The 22,378-nt window shown below is 43.9% G+C and overlaps 1 protein-coding gene across 2 annotated transcripts in view; it reads left to right on the plus strand.

Moving 5' to 3' along the window:
- The first annotated feature begins 8,603 nt into the window (after window positions 1–8,603).
- The window catches only part of MARCHF4 (membrane associated ring-CH-type finger 4), a 108,509-nt gene continuing 94,734 nt past the window's right edge, over window positions 8,604–22,378 (plus strand). For both annotated transcript variants that reach the window (XM_033161525.1, XM_033161534.1), the window contains exon 1: window positions 8,604–9,327. In XM_033161525.1, the coding sequence (XP_033017416.1) occupies window positions 8,806–9,327 (522 nt within the window). In that variant the 5' untranslated portion in view covers window positions 8,604–8,805. The remainder of the gene's footprint in view (window positions 9,328–22,378) is intronic.

A 22,378-nucleotide genomic window follows, 5' to 3' on the forward strand; every position in this document is an offset into this window, starting at 1 on the left:
AGATGTGGAAACTCTGACTCTTCTGATGCTGCTGATACATAGCCAGTATTCAGAGGTGTTGAGAGGTGTAGCCCAAACCAGACCTGGAGAGTTCCAGGTTCTCATTCCCTGCCACAGATCATCCTACACAGTCCATCACACCTGTGCCACAAGAAAGTGCTTGCTGAGCTAGAACTTCAGATGAATTAAACTAGTGAGCCTTAGCTCACTACGAGTGAAAGGCCCATGTCCTCACTAGCCTGTATCGTCAGCTATGTAGAGTGCCATTTTTAATGGGGAGGTGGCATATATTAAATTTAATCTAAATCTCACTGCATCTCATCTAACCAAGCAGTTGGGATGGTGGTGGCAGAATCCTTGCTCACATCATGATTATACATGATGATCATATTTGCATGGCTTTACTTTTTTAAAAAAGGGGGGGGGATAGAGACCATGGCTAATGTGGACATTGACCAGCACCTCTCCCAAAGCTACTCTTTGTCCCTGGGGATGGGAGCTGTGATCAGTGCAAATTACAAACAGCAACTTGATACGGAAGAAGGAGTCAAACTCATTGGAAAAACAGTGCTGGGAAGAGTAAGCGCTTTCTTCCCTTTCATCACAGTCCTGCTCCAGATCAGGGTCCGTCACACAGTTGCTTTTATTAAAATTTTGCAAATGCAATCATGCATTTTCTGTATCATCCAAGTTGGCCCTAAAACACTGCTTATGAACAAAATCCATTCAGCGAGCCTTTTTCCTGGGGAAATTGGATGGGGCTACATCCGCACACAAGCCAGCATCCTGTCTCTCAGCCTTTGATTCCCTTGGAGGAAATGGAGGGAAATAAAGATTGTTTCTGGGGAGTGAAATCCTTCCTGACAGCCTTGGAACACACCAAAAGAGAGGCTCACAAGATATCCTTGCAACCGTATCTGACTGAATCTGGTGAGGGTTCCCCCCACTTTTCACCTCCCATTACCGTTCCCAGGGATCAAAAAACGAAACAGACTCTTAGAAATGCAGTGGATGTGATTACAGCTAGCTATTAAGGACATGTGACCAAGTTCTTAAACACATTCTGCTTCTGTTTGCAGAATTTTAAGAAAACCAGTTACTCTTTTACCTGGGGGAGGAGGAACTGGGGGAGGAGCCTTAGAGAGCTGTGGGAAGGCAGGAAACGTCAGTCCTCACAACTGTTTCATTGGGGCAAGGCCTAGTGGGAAGGGTTGCTGTGACCACTAGACCTGCACTGTTTTGCTTCTTTGAAGAAAAATGTAACTTCACTGACACCTGTGTTTTTTTATTGCAGACGTACTCCTGATTCTGGCTCCTGGCATATGTACCTGCCTGTTAACAGCCCCCACCCCAGCCTTGCACATAACACTTGTTGCAGCTTTGAGACTGCAGCAAGCCAGCTCTGATTTAATGGTGTTTCATTCCGCCACCCCCCGCACTGATACATTCCTGTAGGTCATTTTATGCTCTGTCAGGTATTCAGGTTCTCTGCTCATTTCGACCCCACTAAGCCCACAAATTCTGCTCTGCCTTCCATATCAGCTCCCCTCCCCAGCCATCCAACAGGTACCGATCTTCTTGCTACAGACAGAATACCTCGGGGTGAGCAACATGCTCCAGCTCCAAACCGTTTTGCCCACTGGTTTTGTCAGAGATGCTCCGCTTAATTACCACACTCAAGTTTTTCCCCTTAATTGCATCCGCATCCCGGAAAGACACGGGAAGTCTTACTGCAAGGCAACACTCACAGAGGCAGTAGGCTCCTGATCATTGAGAGTTCAGTCAGGAGCCTTCAGTGAAGTATCTTTAAGTGATGGCTTGCCAGGGGGATGTGGCTGAGAACAAAGCAATCAAGGCAGCCTCTGTCCCATTAAGGGAAGCTTAAGTGGAACAGGAAGCTCTCTGCCGCTATTGACAGAGGAGGAGGCAAAAAAACGGGTGGAGGAAAGTGTTTGCTTTGTGTAGGAAGGGAGGATCAAGAAGCGGCTTTATGCTTTTTTAAAAAACAAAAAGTATGGATGCCTCCCGGCTCTCTGCTTCTGAAGGGTCAAATCAGAATGTTATGTGTCTTGTGTTCTCTCTTTCCCAGGGCTGATTTAGCACACAGTGGTGACTTAATGTAGAGATTTGCTTGCTTCACGTAGTTGGTGTAGCATTTAAAAGGTACTTAGTCCATGCACTGCACTGTTGTGTGCATCAAGCATCAAATGCTAGTACAGGTACCAGCTAAGCATTACATTCAGGTAGTGGTTGGGGCAGATTCAGCTGTTCTTGGGTCTGGACTGCCTTAAGCAAGGGGACAGAAAGGAGATTTGCTTAGTAGGCAGGCTGGGCTTGCTAAGGTCAGGATGCCATAGTAGCCATGGCAGTGAAAGTCATAGTTTGAACCACTCCGGGATATGAGGAATGGTGGCAGGCATCTACTTTTTTCCTTTCTCACATCAGTCACTCCACAAACTACCTAATTCAAAGTATTTGCACAGTATGGGAACCAGGTAAGCCTCTTGGAGAGGGCATTCCATACATGGGGCATCACCAATGAGAAGACCCTTTCCTTGATTGCCAGCCACCTCATCTGAATAGCTGGGGGAACCTGGAGAAGGGCATGTGATCTACTACTGAGCTACAGCAGTCCAAACTGCAGAAGAATAAGACAGTCTTCTCCTCTCCAGTCCTGCTTTATCCTACTTGGTTCTGTCCACTTCCCTGTCTGCTGGAAGAAGAAGAAGAAAAGTCATTTTGATGTTTCCTTAATATTTTGTTTTTCATAGAATCATAGAGCTGTAGAGTTGGAAGCAATCCCAAGGGTCATCTAATCCAACCTCCTGCAATGCAGGAATCTTAGCTGAAGCATCCATGACAGATGGTCATCCAACCTCTGCTATAAAAACCTCCAAAAAAGGAGAGTCCACCACCAGAGGCAGATTTAGGGGGAGTGTGACTGGTTTGGTTGCACTGGGCACAGAGCCTTGGAGGTGCTGCAGGGGGCGCCACAACTATTATGTACAATGGAAGGCAAGAGGCTGGGAGCATTGGATTTTGGTGTTGCACAGGGCCTCAAGGTCTGCCATGGCCACCACTTTCTGAGGGAGTCCATTCCACAATCAAACAGCTCTTCCTGTCAGAAAGCTCTTTCTGGTGTCAAGCCGGAATCTCATTTCTTGCAACTTGAAGCCACTGGTTTGGGTCCTACCCTCCAGAGCAGGAGAAAACAAACTTGTTCCATACTCCATGTGACAGCCCTTTAGATATTCTTTTGTTTTTAATAAAATGACTGTTCTACAGTCGAGAACTGCAACTTATAGAATCCTTAATATATTTCCGTAGGGTTGGTTTGTTGGTCTATTGTGAAAGACAAAACCTTGATTTCCCATGGCACATCAACTCTCAGTTTAACACTTTACACTGGTTTGAAGTGTAGCTTATTTGTGGCAAATTAATAGCACGTGCTGTTTTCATTTGGCTGTGCTGAGTAATTGGACCCCCCCCCCCCGCTCCACCCTTCATTCATGCTGCTTCTCGCCAAAGCCTATTGATTTGACATTTGAATCTTACCTGCATTGTTCATTGGTGATGGGATTTTTGCTTCTTGGAATGGTGAGAGGCAAGTGACCAAGCCCTAAACTGCTGAGGGTTTCTCAACACTTATACAGAGACCATTTTTATTTTGTGGTATGTGGGCCAGGGGTCCATAAGAGCACATAAGGAAGCTGGCAAGTAAGTATGTGTATACAGGCAAGGAGTTATCTGGACACCCCTAAGTACAAAAGAACTGTAGGGAGGACATTCAAATGACTCCACAACACTATGTAAGAAGAGCCCTGCTGGATCAGGCCAAGGGCCCATATAGCCCACCATTCTTATCCAACAGTAGCCAACCAGACATTCATCAGAAGCCCACAAGCAGGACCTGACTGCAACAGTGGTCTCTCCACTTGTGTATCTGTGAATGTGCCATGCATGTATATGAACAATCTCTGTGGGATTTTCCATGTGCATATCAGTGTATATCTGCAGCATTGCTTATCTCTTTTCTGGAATAATTGATATAAAACACTGATACAGAACAGCGTGTTAACTCTCACACACTCCAAGTTTAAAAGCATCAGTGACTTAACACAAGCAGCAGTGGTCAAATTGTCAAACGGAAGTCATAGCAAAATAAGTTTCTACAGTGTTAAAATAAAAAAGAGATATGTTTGGCCATTGGACCTCCTTGGAGGCTTAAGCACCAGTGCTGAAGAGGACCTGTTCTGGCTTCCCATGATCTAGCCTCCTAAAGGGGTTTGGGGCAAAGCAAGGCCACATCTTGCAATGCAAACCTACAACCAACTGTGGAATGCATGTGACTAGCAGAACTGCCTGGGCAGGGCTAAATTACGTCCAAAGACAATCCAAATGCCAAATTAATATACAGAAAGCCAGAGGAGTTCTCCATCAGGCTTGTCCTCAGTCGTTCAGGTACACTTTACACAAGGCTAGCCTTGAAAACAGTCCAGAAACTTCAGCAAGTCCAAAATGCATCTGCCAGGATTCTATCAGTAGCTACCCCTTCATACCACATTACATCATTCATCTGTTGGCTTCACTGGTTAGCAGTGCATTTCCATGCTCACTTGAAAGTTCTGGCTTAAACTCCTAAATGGTTTGCAACCAGAATATCTCTGAACCATATCCCTCCATATGAACATGCCTGAGGCTTACATTTCACTGCAGAAGTTACTCTTCAAGGTACACTGCTGGCTGAGAAACAGCGTATAGATACCTGAGAAATGAATATGGTTATGGAGCCTTCATTGCCTGATTTAAGGTGTGTGATAAATATAAATATATTTAAGTGGATTTTGTTATAATCTTGATTTTATTGTGTATTCCCCTACTTGGTTTTTAGTTTTGCATCTTGGCTTATTTCTATTACTGTTTTTTTAGGTTGCATTTTTATATTGATTGATTGTTTTATATTGATTTTATGTGAGCTACCTTGTGTACTTTTTGTAACAAAGTAGAGTATAAATAGAGCACATGCTTCCTTTGCAGCCATGATACTTGAATCAGTACCATACTAAGATGACAGATCTATCTCACATATATTCACACTGCCACAATCATTATGGAATCATGGTATGTGTTAATGAAAGAGAACAACACAATGGGACACAATTAATATATTTCTTTAATGAGCAAAGCATCTCCTGGCATTAATGAAAATATAGATAATCATACCTGTAAGCCATCAAATCTTCTGCAGCTAATTAATCCGGGGGGGGGGGTATCAGAAGAACCAGATTACCCACTACCCTCTTTGAAATCTTCTGAATTGTATGCAGGGTTACAGATCTTCTACAACAGGTGGTGAACTAGCAGCCTGCAGGCCTGATTTGGCCCACCAAGCCTTGACCCATCAACCCACAACTCAGTTTACTGACCATACTGACTTTGCCCTAAAATTACAAGCCATCATTTCTGATATCTCAGTGAAGCCTGTTGGAAGTAACAACTAAACTCAAGCAGTAGAATGGATCACTTGATGTGCCAAAACATGTAATATATTTGTTAAATCATCTCATTCTAAGTGGCCTGAAACCCTTCATGTGTGAAGTGAGCTAATATTTCCTGTGTGCAGGAAAGTATTCCTGAAGATGATCAGTGGCTGTTGTTCTTGGAGGCTCTGCTATTGTGTGTGTTAAGTTTCATGAGGAAACATTATCAAAATTATGCCATGCTACTTGAGAACAGGGGTCATCAAGTCACATGTGCAGTGACACAAGTGTGCTGCTAATACAAGCATTCTGATGGGATGGGGTGAAAGTCCTCATATTATGCATAGAAACAAAAACACACGTTCTCCACTTAAACACACAAATAAAAACAGATATATAGAAGCATAGCTTCCTCATTCAAGGCACCCACACTAGTTTCCCAAAGACCCTGGCTCAAACTGAGTGGCTGTCCTTCAGATATCTGCACTTTATGACTGCACTTTGTTAAGCAGATAAACTAATAAAACAACCCCCTCCCCCGCAAAGCCGATAAAATGGATATTAGACCTTATATACATAAAATAGCTGTGCAGGTGAGAGATCAGTTCCTACTCTCACAACATTCCAACGGCACACACAAAGAAAATGTGTTCCTAATACTCACAGGTGCACGCACGTAAAGCACAGCTTCCAGAAAACAGAGAAGCAGCGCCACAGACACACACTCCTCTGTACACAGACAACCACGTAGAGATCGTTCTTAGAGATGTATGGCACACTCACAGATGCATAGATACAGGGAGAGAGGCGTGCGGAATAGGAGCCACCTTTGCCTTCCCACTAGACGCGCACAGTGATCACCTTTCCACATTCACGCGGAAAAGTGGAAGGCAGGCAATTCCCACGCACAAACATACAGGGACACACGCTTACAGCTCACCCACAGGCACCATCTCCTTTACACACACACACACACACACACACACACACACACACACACACACACACACACACGGAGTAGACGAACAGACAGGCAGCGAAGGAAACAGTAGCATCACCATATCAACATAATACTCGCAGGACTTAATTTATTGCTGGGGAGGGTGGAAGCTAACACAAGTCGGCTCATAGTTCCGTAGCACTTAGTCTCTCCTCCCGCCCCTCACACGAGCACACCCTCTCTCTCTCCTTCCCCCACCCCCTTACTCTTCGGATCCCTCTGCTAGTTGCGTCAGTTCCCCAGTAGCGCGCCAAGCTGGGCAAGGGAGCTGTCCAGAGCCTTTGGGTGCTGAAACTGCAGCAGCTCTGACCAGCCCCTCTCCGCCGCTGCTTCCGCCAGCTTCCCTGGCATATTTCCTATGCTAAGCAAGACCTTTCCTTCCCCCACCCCAAACGGTTTATTGACAGCGACTGCCGGCCCTGGAGGCGGAGAGAAGCAAGGCTGGGCAACAACCTGAATTTATCCTCCCTCTCCCGCTCGCTCGCTCACTCGCTCGCTCTTTCCCCCCGCCGCCGCTTTTCTGTCTTGGCTTTATTTATTTAAGGGCTGAGCAGCAGCAGCAGAAGGAGGAGGAGGAGAGAGAATCACGTTCCACCCATCTTTTCTCGCTCCCGCCCTTCCCCAACATCCCCATTTGCACTGCAAAACTATCCTCCTTTCCCATTGCATCCCAAGGAGGTAGCAACAGCCACATCATCACTGAAAGCCGGATGGGAGAGAGCTGAGGGGAGGCTGGTGAAAGGGAGAAGCCGATCGCTGCCCAGACGCTGGGAGCTTCAAGCAAAATACCCCCACTCTTCGCTCTCCCCCCACCCTCTCGATCTGGCACATCGTATTCCTAACAAACCTGCTTTCATTTTTTCTCTCTCTACCCAAAGCCGAGGATACTATCTACGTGTGGGGTCCCCCAACCCCACTTCTTTTTATTTTAAAGATTTGCAATGGTTGAGCGTCAATGCCATTGAGCGAAAACAACAGTCAGAGAAAGAGGAGGAGAAGGAGGAGGAGGAGGAGGACAGGGGAAGAGGAAGATGAAACTGGAGACGGTTGTAGCGGCGGAAAAGAAGGAGCCTTATGCATCAAAAGGAGATCCCTGCATCTGCTGAACGCACCTTTTCCTCCGCGTCAGCCACAATGGTCTGTACAGGCTGTCAATGCGTTTGATGACGTCCCTATTATGTGAAAGGGGAAAGGAAACGTGACAATGTAAGATCCACGTTCTCTTGGTCAATTTCGTGCGAAAAGGATAGAACAGTTTTCTACGGATTTGTTTTCCTCCCCAAAGTCTAGGAGGGAAAACCATTTGAGGAATTACTAAGATCCATGTCCCCTCCTCAATCCTAATAATAATAATAATAATAATAATAATAATAATAATAATAATAAATGTGTGTATGCGTGAGTGTGGTCCAGACAGTTCCTGGAACGGGGAGTGAAAACAAAATCCAGTAAATTTGGGTATATAAAAATTAACCTCATTTAATACTCACTTCCTTTCAGGACTTTCAAATTTTCTATTGAGAATATTTTAATAAAGTAACATTTCAAGTAATCGGTGAGGATTTCACAACAAGGGTGTGTTTTCCTCTCTTCCCCAAGAAATGTGTGCATCTTTTTTGTCAATGAGATCAGTTTTGATATTACTATTAATAAGGATTATGATGATAGAAACAAGAACTAATTTTGCATTTTATTAATGATCTGCTCTGCTGATATTCTGTCAGAGACACATTTTTAAAACGTTCCAACTAAATAAAAATAGTAATAAGGAGAAATACTTGACATGCCAAAAACTGTTGGAAAAAAACTATTTACACACATATATTTATTTTCTCCACACCTTCTGGTGACTTGAATTCTTCTTCCACTTCCTCCTTTTTTGGAGTTACCAATTGTTATCAGTTTCCACCACATTTTCCGAACTATCCTACCCAGCACTTGGAGTGGATAAGGCTTCTTTCCATAACTATTTCATTTTAACTTTTTAAAAAGGAATTGTGGAATTGCTCATTTAAAAAAAGGAGATGTGGGAAGGAGGAGCTTGAAAATTCAATATTTTGTTGTTGCTGTTTTAAAAGGAAACCTCATGATTGTTGTGTGTGTGTGTGTGTGTGTGTTTTAAAAACGGGGTTGCTGTGAAATATCCAAAAGATCTTCCTACAAATTCCTCTTTTGTTATTTAGCTAGCTCTTACATATGTATCAGTGAATTTGGGTGGGAGCAGGGAAAAGGAAACAGAAATTAACCAACCCAGCCCTCTTGTTCTTGGGTGCCCCCTACCGGCCCCATTTTTTCCCACCCGTGCCTGTCTGGAAGGGAAGGCACATGTTAATACCAACCGGTGCGATCGTTTTATGGTACTGTTGCTGCGGATTGCTGATCCCCAGACAGATGTTGCGCCACCAGGGTCTCGTCAAGTGCCGCTGCCGCATGTTGTTCAATGACCTGAAGGTCTTCCTCCTGAGGAGACCCCCCGCGCCCCCTCCGCCCTCGCCGCCGCCTCTCCCTCCCATGAACAGTGGAGACCAAGCCTTGAGCTTGCAGGCTTCCAACAACAACACGCTGACCACACTCTATGGAGGGCGAAGGGGACCTTGGAGAGCGCCGACTGCCGGGGGTGGTGGTGGTGGAGGAGGAGGAGGAGGGGGAGGGGGGGCAACGAGCCCTCCAGAAGAGGAGTGGGGAAGTCCTGGAGGAGAAGGAGAGCAGCCCATGTCTATGATGAGCAGCGCCTCCTCCGAGGACTTCTGCAAAGGGAAGGCGGAAGATCGGTATTCCCTGGGGAGCAGTTTGGACAGTGGCATGAGGACGCCGCTCTGCAGGATCTGCTTTCAGGGCCCAGAGCAGGTGAGTGTGTGTGTGTGTGCACATATATGTTTACAGTCACCTGAGAGACTTCCTACAAAGCCAAACTTTCCCACACCTCCAAAATAGCACTTGCCCCTCCTCCCTACCCCCACCTATCTCCACACTGATTCTCCACCCAAGCTGGAAAGGCTCCCCGCCCCCTCTCTCCACACATTCACACAGCTACCTGGGATGTTGCATTTATCTGTATCTGTAGTGAAGTTTGGAGAGAGAGAGAAAAAGAGAGTGGAGGAGTCAGTGGGCACAATGCTCCAACTTTGTAACTTTTGATGAAAGAAGTCTGGAAAGTGCTGCAACACTGCAGGCCCAGGACCAAAAGCACCCAGGTGCATACACCAATCACAAACATGAGTAGGCAACCCCTTTCAAAAAAAGTATCGCAACAAGGGTCCAGGGCTATCCCTCTCCTTTTCTGCATAAGCAGTCGTAAACATAAAGTACAGGGTTTTTTTGTTTTTTTTTAAAAAAAGAAATCTAGAAATATTAAGCTCTACATAGTAGTTGTTCTGCTGGTGGAGTTTAATTACATTCCTGCTAGTGTGTGCCAGGTTAGGCATTACTCTTCTGTGCAATGGAGAAGTGAAAAAAATGATGAGTGAAAGAAGTACAGCTTAATACACTTGTGGAGGGTCTGTGGGCCGCATTTTGTGGTAAGCCCTGAAGATGCTAGCCATTCCTTGTTTTAAGTTCCAGTAGATGGATTGTCTTTCTGTGTCAATAGCATTCCACATGCAAAGTTATGTGGACATAGGCAAGTATTGCTCAGAGTTACACTGTTATTGCCTACCTACTACTGATTTGGTGTTATGTTTTGTTGCTTGACTTTCCAAACAGCAGAGGCATCACTTTTGTTTGACTAATGGTTTGCAACTTGGTGGAGAAAAGTGGGCTACTCTATACAGCTTCCCCCCAGATAGCATTTCATTTCAGGTGTTTGGGCAAGCTTTCAAACTTTCTAAGTCCGGTGTGATCCAGATTTAGTCACAGTAGACCCATTGAAATCAGTTGAATTGGAAGTTAGTTTTGACTAATTGAAGTCCTATGTATTTGAATGGGGGTCTACTCTCCAGGTATGTCTAAATTTGTATCCAAGCTTGTGTGATTTCATGTGTTAGAAAATATTGTGCATAATGAAAGTAATGTCATCGTTGATACCTGCCTGAAAGATCTCAGTGTGTCAAATTAATGAATTAAACAAGCCTGTCTCAGACTGGCTAACTTCTGAAATGCTAAAAATGTGTGGACATCCTGAAAGCCTGAATTTCAGCACTGCTCAGCTAGCAGATGTTTAAAGATTACAAAATAAGGCAAAAGTAAACAAACAGCCAAGCAATTTAAAGCAATTAGTTTTTTTAAAAAAACAAACAAACAGCAGCACACTTTTCTAGGAAGTTATTTAGAAAGCACGATGACATAATGATTCATTACGAATGATGAGCAATTGAAACTGTGCAACAAAACTTCTAAACTTTCATTTTTGGTGTGAGGGCTCACCCATCACAATCAGATACACTGGATGCATTTGGGGTGTAGTTTCTTTTACATAGCCTTTGGACATACATACATACATACTATGCTATTGTGCAACTCCTGTTTGATTGCAATATGCTCAGAGCAGATGTTTCCACTAAATCGTGTTCATTGACCACAATCTGGTGCACAGTTCTGTACGTTTCAGCATTATTAAAATAGCTGGAGTTACTCCTTGCTGTATCACAAACATTGTTTTAACATGGATATCCTGTAGCCCTGACCATGAATGGTTGTGTAGTATTTGTGAGGCCACATTAGATGCTTTCATGAAATAAAGTGATGTGGTAGTATCTGTAATGCAGAGTCAGAATATAGGATTTATCTCTGTAGAGTCAGGCTGGCACCTTGGACTCAGACAATGAAGACCCTGAATTTGCCTCTGTTCTCATACAATATTTCATAGGTTGGACTTGGGCATCTTTATCTCCAAGTCTCAGTTTTGAGTCAGCAAAAGGACTCACCACAGCCAATCAAAATGCTGAACAAGTTGAGAATGGTAAAGCCAGTTCAGTGATAAAGTATTATTATCGAAAGAATAGTGGTGCTAATGTTGTTGTTGTTAAAACACACACACACACACACACACACACACACACACACAATGCTATAGTTAAAAGGAAGAGCGAGAAGAATGCTTCCGCATGTAGCATTCTGAAAAGTTGCCTGTGGAACATCAGATGGCTATCTTATGCTTCCAATTCTGGTGGGTCACTGTGGTTTCAATTGTATGGTTTGACCAGTGGATGGTTTGAGTGGATGGTTCAACTTTCCAACAGACAGTGTTGGGTGGGTGGGTGGGAAGGTGTGGATGAGATGGTCTTTCATGTCTTCCAGTAATGGTAAATGAACCAGCTGCAAAACACTCTTCCATCATACGTTTAGTAGCAATTAGAACTTGAGCTGTGCTATTTGCAGACATAGATCCAAAATAGCAAGCAGGGGTGATGAATGCTTTGTTTAGTATAAAACTGGTCCTTGGACTGACACCATGCTGGCACCAACATAGCAGTTACTCTGATGATTACACTTCCGTCACCCAGAATGCTTGTGCTCAGTTGCACACTGATATACATCCAGGGTTCAACCAGTTATTCATACACCAAGCATCCAACCTGTGGCTTGCTGCAGCTCTCAAAGATCAGCTGCACATTGGCTAATACCAAATTGCAGAAATCCACTAGTACAGGCTCAGCTTTATGTAAAGGACAAAAATACTTTCCCTCCAACAAACAAAAATGCAAGAAGGTCACAGTACAATACATATATTTTAAAAACAGAAACTGAGAAAGGTTAACTACAGTCCTGCACATAAAATGCACAGGCACTGCAGCAACTGGGCAGAACAGGAGGGGGAATGGAATGCACTTATACCAGGTAGGTTCAGAATCTGCTGGAAGATCTCTTTAGTTCTGCTGCAGTCCCAATCCTTCCCTTTTACTGAAACGAAGGTTGGCTTGAGTGGAAATGTTTTATCTTAACTGGATTCTTAGTGCCATGCACCAACTCCATCCTTAGTACAGCAAATGTAGCATTTGGTAGTAAAAATTCTATGCCACATCCCAAACTCATGAAATTAACCTTTACATTTTTGGGGTAATCCTGCTGCTAATGTTTAATGTAAGAGGCTGCACATGCAGATTTCTTTTTTTTTTATAAGGGATGACATACATTTCCTAGCTTAGTTTGTGAGGCTGTACCAAAAAATGGGTTGGAATCAGGATTTGCTGTAGTTTCTCTTCCATCACTGTGTGGAATCCAAAGCTGACTTTGCTATACTGTGAGTGTAAATGTTAAGGTCTCCTAAGGAAGAAAGGAACAGGCATTCTAGTCGTCAGCATTTTAGTAGAGCCTTGAGTCTATTGTAACCGGCATTGGATGGAGTATGTCTTGCGGCCTAATAAGAAAAATTCAGCATCTCACAAGGTTAGTGAAGAGAGCTCATACTCATGCAGCATCTAAAACATAAAGAGTTTGGTAAAGAGATTCATAGTGAGGAATGGAAACAGAAGGGATCTTGTGTGACTTCACTTTGTCCAGCAGTGAGAATGGTATCTAGAAAAACTGAAGTGCCCAGAAGCAGTTCCATCTGGGGGGGGAAGCCCTGGTGGTTACCCAGACCTTGTTGCTGGTTGTGATGTCCTGATACTGTGTTGTCCAATATTTGTTTTGACCAGCTGTAAGTCTCCACCAGGGCTATAACTAGAAATGGCTCTTTGGCAGCTGTCCCCATGTGGTGAGTCACAGAACTGTGATTGGAACATTATTCTGAGCAATTCAACATTATCAGTCTCTGGACTGAGTGGCAGTTGGCTGGCCATTGGGTACTTTTAGACAGGAAGAGTTATAAGAGCCTTCCTGTTTCGGATGATAATTAGAGTAAACAAAAAACAACAACAACAAAAACAGGCTCTTGTATATTCTTTAGCTTTGAGTCCCATCTGACTGCTGCCTATGGCTGTGCCCTGACACTGGCATACATTTGTACAAGCTTCTGTGGTTTGGGACAAGTCAGAATCTCTTTGGAGATGTCATTCAAAGGTACAGACATGACATGCAAAGGATTTGGTGGGAGTTCCTGAGGCCGCTGTTGCAGTTCTTGGGCTAGGTCCTGGTGCTAGGTCCTGGTGCTGAGGTGTCCATAGCTCTGTGATAGAGCATTGGTCATTGTTATTATGTGTGCTTAAGATCCCAGGTTCAATCCCCGGCATCTCCAGGTAAGAATGGGAATGGTGAAACCCTGGAGAGCTGCTGCCAATTTGAGTTTGCAATACTGAGCTTGCTGTGCCAGTGGGTCTGACTCTGTGTAAAACAACCCCCCTTGTTCCTCTTTCCTGCCAGAGTCACTCTTGTACCTGATCGTTGCTGCACAGAACCAGAGTGCTGATTTGCAGTAAACTCTGTTAGCCAGAGGATAAATGACCACTGAGACACAGTCCTTGGTGGTGACTTCTGTAATTGATGGTTTCAGCAAAATGCCTTAAGATGATTTAAAAACAAAACAAACAAACAAAAAACCCTCTCTGTTTAAATACACATTTCTCCCCCTCTGCCAGACAAATTACACCTTGTGGAATTTTATTTCTTTTTTATATGTTTAGAAAGCCACTCTTCTGAAGATGCATGCAACTATTCCCCTTGCGTATCCTGCATAATTCATCTTTATAGAGGTACACAAACTGTTTATCTTTCTGCGCTAGTCCAGGAAAGATGGAATCTATGAAGCATGCCTTTGTGCGTGTGTATGTAGAGATTATAATCAGCGTTAAAGCAAATAGTCTGCTTTAGAGAGCACTGAAGCCTTAAGACAATGGCAGCACAATCGTATGCCTGCCTACTCAAAAGTAAGTCCCATTGAGTACAGTGGAGCTTACTTCTTTGTAAGTGGGTATATGATTATATACAGCTAGGGTCAAAACACACATTGCTGGATTTTAAAATAATTAGGCATGGAAGGCTCCCCCTCGATTTGCATTAAGTGCACAGGGAAGGGGTGTTTATTCCCTCCCTTCCTGGCAATGATCACGGATGGAAACCAACCCAGCTTTGATCCCACAAGGAGCACTATTGACACCAATGAAAGCTTTCCCTCTACGTTCAAGTCCAATGCAGTGGGGTTGGACCCTGTGCAAGGCCAAAATTTGAGACCCTCTCTAGCCCCTGCCATGTAAGAGGCACCAGGTTTTCTGAAGGAGGCAGGAGGGCTCTGGTAGCATCTTAGTTCCACCGCCCCCTCATTCCCAAAGTTGGTAAGTCCTTGCTGGGTTTGGGGAAGAAGGCGGGAAGACTCTGGGACCCTGCCAGAGCCCTCACGCCCTTGAGAAGGGTTAAACCTCCCTCACCATGCTCTGCAGTCTAAAAGAAAGCTGCTCCCCACCTCCATACACAGGAGTAACTTAAAATATCTCGCAATGGCTCGTAATCATAAAAACATAACATACCGGTAGTTTGGCCCTCAAACACTTCCCTTTTTATTTATTATTATGTATTTATATTATTGTTAGGTGTGTTCCAGATGTTTTAGATTACAACTGTGCTGGCTGGGGTTGATGGGAGTTGTAGTCCAAAACAGCTGGATGGCAATATGTTGGCAAAGGCTGCAAAAGAAACAAAAAATCCAACCTAACACCCGGAAGGTTATTATGAACAGCTATGTTTTCAGAGTCTCCTGAAATCAATGTGGCATTATAATAACCTGGTGCAGCTCTGAAAGTAGAGGATTCCACATCTGCAGGGCCACCACAAAGGACGCCTGTTTTTTCACACACACCCCTCACTCATCTGAGGTGGACTTTTGAGGAAGGTATCTGATGTCAACTCAGTGCACAGGCAGCATTGTTATTATTACTTTTATTTATTAGACACATATTTTTTCTTCAACAGGCAAGCATATATGCGATAGGAACAGCAATAACAGCAACAAGGAAAAAAGAAAATGTTATACAGATGAGTTCCAATTATCATTCTCCTCAGAACATTGAAAATCCATAATTAACACTCAGATTCCATATACCCTACAATACTCCAAAAATTTGTTCCTTCTTAACATGAACATAGCCCTCAAATCTTGAGTAATGCACTAATTCTGCCGTCACCACATAGTCACCAGATGGGTGGAGTAATAATAATAATAATAATAATAATAATAATAATAATAGTTGTTGTTGTCCCATATTTTATCATGCAATTCTTTAACTGTTTGGGACTATTGCCCACCTCCATTTGCCAGCGTATAAAATTCTGGCAGCTGCTAGCAAATATGAAATCATTTCCTTATGTTCTTTCTTTATTGACCTTTCCAAATAATTTAATAGAAATATAAGTGGATGCAACAGAACTTCATAACACAACATTTTCACTAGCTGCACTTAAATTTTCTCCCATAACTTTCTTGCCAAGTCAAATTATATTGGTGTTAGTGATTATGCTTTGATTTAATATATAATGCCTACATATTAATATGAACATATACTCAGAATTTCTTAGGTTTCTGGAATATTCCACAGGTAAGGTCTACACAATACAAAAGGCAGTGACTTCTTTAAAAAACAAACAATAAAATCCTGAATGGCCATAATAACAAACACACCGAAAAAGGCTGTCACCCATGAGATTTATAAGAAATTAAGATAACACCAAAATATCCTTGCCAGAGGTTATTTCTACCATAAATATAATGTAATTGCTTCTTTCCAGTTTTCATGACAAGAGAGATGAATAGATTCATTGGACCAGCCTCTCTTGGCAAAGACATATCCAGCCTTTTGAGTTCCACATGTGCCTTTACCAGGCAATAATTTCCATCAGAATCTGAATACTGCACTGAGAATGAACATGTCTGCTTCCCCATCCTCTGCCCAATTATGAAATAATAAGGAAGGACAGGAAGCATATTGAAGAATGCTAAAATAAAAATAAAAATGCATTCTTGATTGGAAATGCAAACTTTCAGGCAGGAACTGTTTCTGCATACAATACACTGTCAAGTCCCATAAAGAGATGCAAATCCTATTTTGATTTTCTTTACAAACAAGCCTAAATAAGATTTCTCCCTGTGCGTCTTTCTCATCTGTCTTTGCAAGATTTAAAATAAATAAATAAAAATAATAATCTCACGACTAAAGCAAGCCAAAAAGGCTGCAAGGATTTTCAGATTTCAGTTTTATGGCAGTTCGAAACACGGCAGCCTCCAAGCAACTGGCTTGCTGGTATCTTAAGATCTCTGTGTGTGGTGGCGGCTTTTATGTATAAGCCCATGGTTTCTGTTAAAAACTCATGTTGGGCAAAGGGAGTAGAGATAAAGAAACATTTGGGCTTCCCTTTAAGTGAAAGCAACTCCATAATGCTGCTTTGTGGTTCCTTCCTTTCCTTGAGTGGGTACGTTGTGAGCCTCAAGGTCCCTGGTTTGCATCTTGCCTGAGCTACAAACATTTAGGAGATGTCCGTAAGTGTGCCATTAATCTCTCAACTTCAGATCCCCCTCTGCATGTGGGACCTACAATAAAAAGTTGCAGTGCAGAGTGCTCTTGCTCGGCGTGACAGCCAGCCATGCCCCTTGTTGCATTTCCCTCTCCCTTTGCTCTATCACTTTCCCCTCTGTCAGTCAGTACAGTTCTGGTTATGAACTTAATTTGTTCTGGAGGTCCGTTCTTAACCTGAGGTACCACTTTAGATAATGGGGCCTCCTGCTGCTGCCACCGTGCAATTTCTGTTCTCATCCTGAGGTAAAGTTCTTAACCTGAGGTACTACTTCCGGGTTAACGGAGTCTGTAACCTGAAGCGTTTGTAACCCGAAGTGTTTGTAACCCGAGGTACCACTGTATTCTGTGCCCACTTAGCATGCAACACCTCCTCCAGCCAGACCCAGAGACTTGATTTATTTCCGCTGAGATATTGTGGATTTTCTCTCTTTTGGAACTAAGATTCAGGAGCAAAGGTGATTCATAAACACATGCCCAAGTGCATAGGAGTGATAGGCCTGTTGACTATTTTCTTCTGTTTCGGTTCACATCATCTGTTCACAGAGCATGGCTTAGCTTGGACAAAAAAGAAATTGAGATGCTTTGACAGGTGGACCTCTGTGTTCAATAGGTCTGAATCCTACCTGGAGGGGAACCAAGCCGGTCATCAGAGAAAAAATTAAGAAGAAAAAGCTTCCTTCCCTTCAGTGAGTGGCAAGATTGCAAAGGCAGCAGTGCATAAACTCTCCTTCTGTAGTTATGTCCCCTTGTTGGTACTTAATGTGTTGAGAGGGCAAGACTATCAAAACCTCCTTGAGATCTGGAAAGCTCTGGAGCATGAAATAGGGACTCCTTCCTGTAAAATGTAAATATGCTGAGCCCTTATATTGTGAAGGTGGTATCTCTCTATTTGAATTTGCCTCTGCTTTCCTCTCTCAGGCTTCACTTAAGCTTAGTGCAAAGGGAAGATATAGTAGCTGGGAATGTGAATTCTGCATATGTGATCTGTTTTAAGGAAGGATATGTATGGAACGCTCCAGTACTTTGGCCACCTCATGAGAAGAGAAGACTCCCTAGAAAAGACCCTGATGTTGGAAAGATGGAGGGCACAAGGAGAAGGGGACGACAGAGGATGAGATGGTTGGACAGTGTTCTCGAAGCTACTAACATGAGTTTGGCCAAACTGCGAGAGGCAGTGAAGGATAGGCGTGCCTGGCGGGCTCTGGTCCATGGGGTCACGAAGAGTCGGACACGACTGAATGACTGAACAACAACAACAATGTATGGAACTCCCTATACTCAGTCCAATATAGGCATATACAGTTCCTCCTGGTAGGGAGCACCCAGAGCCTGAAACACACATTCCTTTGAGTCGTTGGCTCACCCACTGAGCTTTGTGGCTCAATCTATCTAGCTCACCCACCTCTATCATCCATCCATCCATCCATCCATCCATCCATCCATCCATCCATTACCCGCCCTTCATCATAAGGTTACAACATTAAAAACAATACTAAAAACAATGAAATCAACTCTATTTTCAAAGTATGGTGGCAAGAGCAGTTGCTAAGGGAAGCTTGCTCTTTTCCCTTGTCCATAACAACAGAGGTAAAGAATCCTTTTGGCATGGTGAGCCAGATCATTGTCTTTCATCATCCCTGTAGGCCAGGAACAACCTACCTGTCAATCACTTGATATCACCATGCGGTCACATGATTAGCAAGTTTGCCCAGTGCTTCCCAAGCACATGACAACCAGCTCGTGGGAACCACAATGCAGGGGGCTTTGCTGGGGATAAGCACTGTACATTGGGCTGTGATGATCAGAGCCCTGAGTTGGTGGAAGTCGAATGCCAGCCTGCTAGGACCCTCCCAATCAATGCCAACCAATTCTGTATTCTACCAGATGTAGAAGGCCAGTGCTGGTTTGCAGGCTTTTCTTTCTTCAGTGGGCCCTCTACCCCTAAAAAAACCCTCTTTGCTCTCCACTTCCTCTTGCCCAGACCTCGGATGAGTGGGTAGCACCAGCTTATCCCTGGAATTCTCAGATCTTTCTTCTCTTGATGACTGATGGAGACCGCATTTGAGCCAATGTTCAGCTCCCTTGAACCCAGTTCTCTGAAGTGGCAAGAAGCTCTGCTACTTAAGAACCTTATAATGCTTGTTTACTTGTTATGGTTTTGTTGAATTCATGAACTGCCCAGAGAAGGTTTGTTCATGGGTAGCATCCAAAAAGCACAGGTAAGTGAATAAATAAGGAAGACCCTGTTGCTGGATCAAACCTCAGGTCACACAGAGCTTTAATTCTGCCCTCCCCCCCCAAGCCAAAGACCATCCCTGTTTATATTTTTCCATTCTTGCTCTTTTGCATGGCTTTGTCAAGATTTCCCCACTGCACACCAAGCCTCACTGCTGCCCATTTTCTTCAAAATGCCAATTTGGCAAGCAAACTCTCTCCCGCTAAAAACTTCCAATGGGCTGGAAGCCGAAAAAGCTGATATCATTAGACATTTGCCAATGATGGTTAAGATTCCTGCAGCCTACAAAGTGGCAGGCGCAATGTGACTATTACAGCAAGCCTGGAGAAGAAGGGCCATGCATCATAGGAGGCAATTATAAACCTGTTAGCTTAGCACAAATTGTGGAGAGAATATCAGAAACAAAGCTGTGAGATTTAATGAGAGGAAGAACTTTGATTAGGGGAAGGCAGCTGACGTGGATCTGTACGGGGGGTGGGGGGGAAGAGCAACGGAAGCCGCCAGAGCTTTTCAAAAGGCATTAATGTCAATGTTGGAAAGGAAACAAGTATAGTTGATGCTGCACGCTTATAAATCTCAACGAAAAAAGGTGCCAAGACGTTCCACTCTGGACTTTATTTGCTAACGAGTGACATGCCTGCCATGAGGACGAGAAGGATGTGTGCGGAGGGAGGGCTTGTAGTATATTGCAGGGAGTGCTGGAGTTGAACAGTGCAATGTATCTCCACAAATTGAGTGTGCCAGGAAGGTTTTGCTTTCACAGCATTGTTACTCACAAGCACAATGCCACTAGGGCTGCAGATGCACCATGCATTTAAAACACACTTAAAAGCACATTTTCCCACCCAGAGTCTTGGGAACTGTAGTTTACCCCCCCCCAGAGCTACTGTTCCCAGGAATCTTGGGAGAAAGTGATGTGCTTTTAATACATGGTGTGTATGCAGCCTGAGTTTCTTTCCCTTTCCCATTCAGCAGCCTGGAAGTCAATTCAGTACGGTCCTCAGGAGAGCATTGTATGTGTGCGCCTGTAATTATGTGACCATGTAAGCAGAACGGATTGCATCCTGCCCTCGTGGGCAGTTGTTATTTATTGCATCTGTATCCCATCTGTAGAATGCACAGAGAGCTGGATCCAGTTTTAGTCATACTTGGAACAGGCCCATCAAAATCAATGGGGCATAAGTCTGGATCCAAACCAAGGTTCAAAGGCAATCAACCCTTCAGGCACTGACCTGATCCAGAACTGCTTAGCTTTGGAAAGGCTGCTGTGTCATGTACCTTCAAACCATGCTCTAGGACAGTGATGGCCAAACTTGTCCCTCCAGCTGTTTGGGGACTACAACTCCCATCATCCCTAGCTAACAGGACCACTGGTCAGGGATAATGGGAATTGTAGTCCCAAAACAGCTGGAGGGCCAAGTTTGGCCATCACTGCTCTAGGACCTTTAATCACACATGTACTACTGCAGTATGGGATCTCACCATAATTGAAGTCTTCTTCTTCTTCTTCTTCTTCTTCTTCTTCTTCTTCTTCTTCTTCTTCTTCTCTGCCTCCAGTCTGTAGGGACCTCACCTGCTTGTTTTCTCTTGCTCTAGAGCAGGCTTCCTCAGCCTCGGCCCTCCAGATGTTTTGAGACTACAATACCCATCATCCCTGACCACTGGTCCTGTTAGCTAGGGATCATGGGAGTTGTAGGCCAAAAACATCTGGAGGGCCGAGGTTGAGGAAGCCTGCTCTAGAGGGTAGCAATCATGGCAATGGAGATTCCAACTAAACATGGGGGGGGGGGGAATTCTGACAGTAAAACCTGTTTGGCAGTGGAACAGACTTCCATGAGAGGTGGTGGACTCTCCTTCCCTGGAGGTTATTAAGTGGAGGTTGGATGGCCAACTGTCATGGATGCTTTAGTTGAGTTTCCTGCACTGCAGGGGCTTAGACTAGATGACCCATGGTCCCTTTCCAACTCTAAGATTCTATGATGATGATGATGATGATGATGATTAGACACAAGTGGCGCTGTGCTCTAAACCAGTGTTTTTCAACCACTGTTCCGCGGCACACTAGTGTGCCGCGAGATGTTGCCTGGTGTGCCGTGGGAAAAATTGAAAAATTACTTTATATATAGTCAATATAGGCACAGAGTTAATTTTTTTAACATTTTCTAATGGTAGTGTGCCTCATGATTTTTTTCATGAAACAAGTGTGCCTTTGCCCAAAAAAGGTTGAAAAACACTGCTCTAAACCACTGAGTGTCTTGGGCTTACCAATCAGGAAGTCGGCGGTTCGAATCCCAGCGATGGGGTGAGCTCCCATTGCAAGGTCCCAGCTTCTGCGAACCTAGCAGTTTGAAAGCACACAAAAAAGTGCAAGTAGATAAATAGGTACCGCTCCAGTGGGAAGGTAAACGGTGTTTCCGTGCACTGCTCTGGTTTCGCCAGAAGCGGCTCAGTCATGCTGGCAACATGATCCAGAAAAACTGTCTGTGGACAAACGCCGGCTCCCTCGACCAGTAAAGCGAGATGAGCACCGCAACCCCAGAGTCATCTGCAACTGGACTTCACTGTCAGGGGTTCTTCACCTTTACATTATTTTATTTTATTTTATTTTATTTTATTTTATTTTATTTTATTTTATTCCCTGCACACTAAGGTCCCAGGACAGGTTACAACACTAAAGCACAGTATTAAAAACAGTTTAAAACCCTGTGCAATCTGCTACTACTATTCTTACAACATCTCAACCCATCACGATGCACTCTTGCTTTGTGCTATATATCCAGCTAAGCTCCTTGCTTAGAAACCATCCAGCAGCCATATTCATGGAAGGATGGCAGATGATTTGCTGGTGTAAAGTTGAGAGCACAAGTGAGTGGACATGGATACAAAGATATAATGTTGGAAATTAGGGGTATCCTGTTTCAAAAGCAAAACCGAAAAACAACAACAAACAAACAAACAAACAAACAAACAAACAAACAGAACCCTTAATGTTTTCCTCTTTCAGATGTACCAAGCATGTCAGCCTAGTGCATCATGGGAAATGTAGTTCCCTCCCCACTCTTTGTGTTATGTTAGTGCCTATTCCCTAAAGGCTGCCTTCATTTCTGTTTGCTAAGCACTTTGGGATCCTCAGAAGGCCTAAGTGTGAGAGAAGTGGAAGCTGTTATTTTCTGAGTGGGCTGTTGCTGCGCCTCTTCCGTTCCCCACACCCTTCTGCCTCCTCTTCACACCATTCCTTGTGCTTCAAGACAACACTTTAAAAATTCCCCTGAGCTCTTGCTTA

Source organism: Lacerta agilis, chromosome 1, assembly GCF_009819535.1.
Source record: "Lacerta agilis isolate rLacAgi1 chromosome 1, rLacAgi1.pri, whole genome shotgun sequence".
Taxonomy (NCBI): Eukaryota; Metazoa; Chordata; class Lepidosauria; order Squamata; family Lacertidae; genus Lacerta; species Lacerta agilis.